Source organism: Lolium perenne, chromosome 2, assembly GCF_019359855.2.
Source record: "Lolium perenne isolate Kyuss_39 chromosome 2, Kyuss_2.0, whole genome shotgun sequence".
In the NCBI taxonomy this organism is placed as follows: domain Eukaryota; kingdom Viridiplantae; phylum Streptophyta; class Magnoliopsida; order Poales; family Poaceae; genus Lolium; species Lolium perenne.
The window spans coordinates 24458684-24461574 of NC_067245.2; the positions used below are offsets into that span (position 1 = coordinate 24458684).

The 2891-nt window shown below is 48.8% G+C and overlaps 1 protein-coding gene across 1 annotated transcript; it reads left to right on the top strand.

The window, feature by feature from the left end:
- Positions 1-532: 532 nt before the first annotated feature.
- On the top strand, positions 533-2024 carry LOC127328289 (uncharacterized). Its single transcript, XM_051354899.2, has 2 exons — positions 533-627; positions 725-2024. The coding sequence occupies exons 1-2, from the start codon at positions 533-535 to the stop codon at positions 1869-1871; spliced, it is 1242 nt and encodes a 413-aa protein (XP_051210859.1). The 3' UTR covers positions 1872-2024.
- Positions 2025-2891: the final 867 nt, after the last annotated feature.

Sequence of the window (2891 nt, forward strand, 5' to 3'; positions counted from 1 at the left end):
TCATTCTGTGATTATTTACTAAAAGACGGTTATCACATATGTTGTAGTAAAGCAATTACATGTTCGTTTAAGATTGACACGCAAGACATATACACTAAAAAAAATACAACGTTGTGTGCGAATATCTGAACGTGAAAGAAGAGAGAACACACTCGGAAAGAAGAAATTGTTTCCAATTTACAAATATCAGAATGTGTACCTTACCACTTCTACTTTCATGTGTGGGTCCATGGCCATTCACAGCTAGTATGGTCAAATTAATTACCAGATATATGCTCTGATAAGGAAGTGAGTAAGTGGCGACCCAACGATCTTATCTGGCTGATTCAGAGTTAATTCGGACAGCTAACTTTCCCGTCTAGGACTCTAGGCCAGCCGAGCAACAACGCACCTCGTTTCTTTCTTCTTTCACTCTCCTCATGCTGCTTATATACTCCCTCGATCGATTGCTCCATCCGTACCCTAGCTAGATCCTAGACAGAGCAACCGAGCGCCGCCACTCCACCCTTTACGTCTCGTGCCGCTTGCCCTCATGGCCACCATGTCTTCGAACCTTCGCCGGAGACCGTCAACCTCTGCCGGTCGGCCGCTCACCGACAACCCCAACCCCAACCGCAACCCCAACTGGTACGTCTCCGGTCTCTCTCTCTGTCTTGCTAATGCTTAACTTGCTGGTCGAAATGAAATAATTCGATCTGTACATGCGCGTGTCAATACACATTAGGAGGGACTGGGAAGGCATCTCCCAGAGCATGGCGGCGCAGATCGCCGGGCACGCCCTCGCCAACGACGTCGCCGACTACCTCCAGTTCCGTGCTGCGTGCGCCCCATGGAGGGAACATACTGAGGACCCTAAGAAGCACAGCGTCCTAGACCAGCGCTTCCACCCGCACCGCTGGATCCTGCTGCCGGAAGAGAGAAGCGCCGTCGACGGCCCCAGGTGGCGCCGGATGCTGAACCTGTCACACGGGACGAAGATCACCCTGGACCTGCCTCACCTCCTCGGAGGACACGCCGTCGCCGCTGGACCCGGTGGCTCCCCCGGCGGCATACTCGTCCTCATGGACGAGCATAGCCTCGTGGTCCGGCTGCTGAACCCGCTTACTGGCCAGGGCATCGACCTCCCATCCGTCGCTCCCGTGCTGAGCCGCCGTAGCGAGGGACGACTGGGCCTGGCCAAGGCGTTTTCAGGCCTTCGCAACGTGACAGGGGCGGGCTTCGCCGGCAACTCTACGGTGGTGCTCCATTTCGGGTATGACAACAAGCTCGTCTCCACCAAGCTCGGTGACGACCACTGGGAGATAGTCAGCAATGACTCGCTGATGTGCTCGGCCTTCCCGTTCTACGGGAAGGTCTACGTCGCCAACGGGGACGGGCTCATGGTCGTGGACGCCGAGGCGGCACCACCGAAGCTGGAGCTCGCCGCCCAATGGCCGCCAATGGAGATCACGCTCGTGCACATGGCTGACAGCTCTGGGGAGCTCATGGTGCTAACAAACAAGGCTTGTTTCAAGAAAGGGAGCGACGACTACATGGTAGAGTTTCATATATTCAGGCTGGACGCGGATGCCGGAACGCTGGTCGAGGTGAAGGACCTCGGGGACCGTGCTCTCTTCGTCGGCGATTACTGCGGCGGCCTGCTCGTGTCCGCCAAAGAAGGTATCATCCCCAACTCCATCTACTTCCAGCACGACCGGCTCAACAAGTTCTATGTGCGGCGTGTGTCCGACGACCAAACTAGGCGGCTCACTGAAGCACACAGGGGCAGTTTCATTGACGATCTGACGTCTTATGTCGCCTGGAATGGCCGCAACATGACCAAGTCTCAGCTGCTGTTGGCTGATTTGGGTGATAACAACAAGGCTTGTTAATTTAGGCGTGGCGCCTGTGCCTACGCATTGGATCGGAGGTTTCAAGTTTGTGTGACCGACGGTTATATGAGACACAAAGTGATATCATTATATTTCTATGAGAAACTTTTTCAGTTATATCTCTCTTGTTGCATTCTATTTTCACCAAAATATTGTGTATTATCATTGGTTAGACTTAGATCTTGAAACCCTCCTCCTGGGCCCTGCACTTAGATGAATACTGTCGTATCTTCTTCTTATAACAAATTATATATATATTCATGTATGTGTGTGCCGGCATGTGCTGATCAACCTAGCCTGAACTCGAATGTACCCGAGAGAGTCCGACTATGCTGTGATGGCTGATGGCTGATGGCTGATGGCTGATGGCTGGTCATGGTTGTTTTGATTATCAGCAATGTACTCCCTGTGACATGTATGTTGGCCTGTTCAAATACTAAAGCTTGATTAGCATCCAGATCATTGATATGTGTGTTATCTATCGGAATAGTGATATCATTACAGTCAGATTCCAAACCATTATTCATTTATATTTCTGTTCCGCCTACAGAACGACCCACATTCAAATTTCCTCCTTATTGGTCAAATTTAAGCCTTTGATACCTTCCTAACCTTTCAGCTAGACAAATGTTGTTCAATTTTCAAAAAAAAAAAAATTATGTGTCCATGTATATGTGGCCTGATCAAGCGTAAACTTTATCATGCCTCAAGAGTCTAATATGCTCTAATTGAATTCGACAAGATAAGTCTCGTTCATTGTTAAAGGTTGGTGTAGTATAATATGCTTGTTTTTTTTTGTTTCTTTTTCAAAAGTTTACCCGTTGTTATAAGCCATCAGTTAATTTTTTTTTATATCAAACGATATTCCGTGCTTCTTTGGAGTTTGCCAAGTCCTATCAAATAAACATTCATATACAAATCTCAGGATGAACACTTGTAACGGATGAATTTCAACATCTCTTGCCAGAGGAAATAATCTACGATACACATGTTGATATGGTACTAATCAGTACCAAGCTA

What these genes read in the sequence shown, in the direction of transcription:
- LOC127328289 (XM_051354899.2), top strand. Translation starts at nt 533, where the DNA reads ATGGCCACCATGTCTTCGAACCTTCGCCGGAGACCGTCAACCTCTGCC. An exon ending in CCCAACCGCAACCCCAACTG is followed by an intron (nt 628 to 724) that starts GTACGTCTCCGG and finishes AATACACATTAG; the next exon opens with GAGGGACTGGGAAGGCATCT.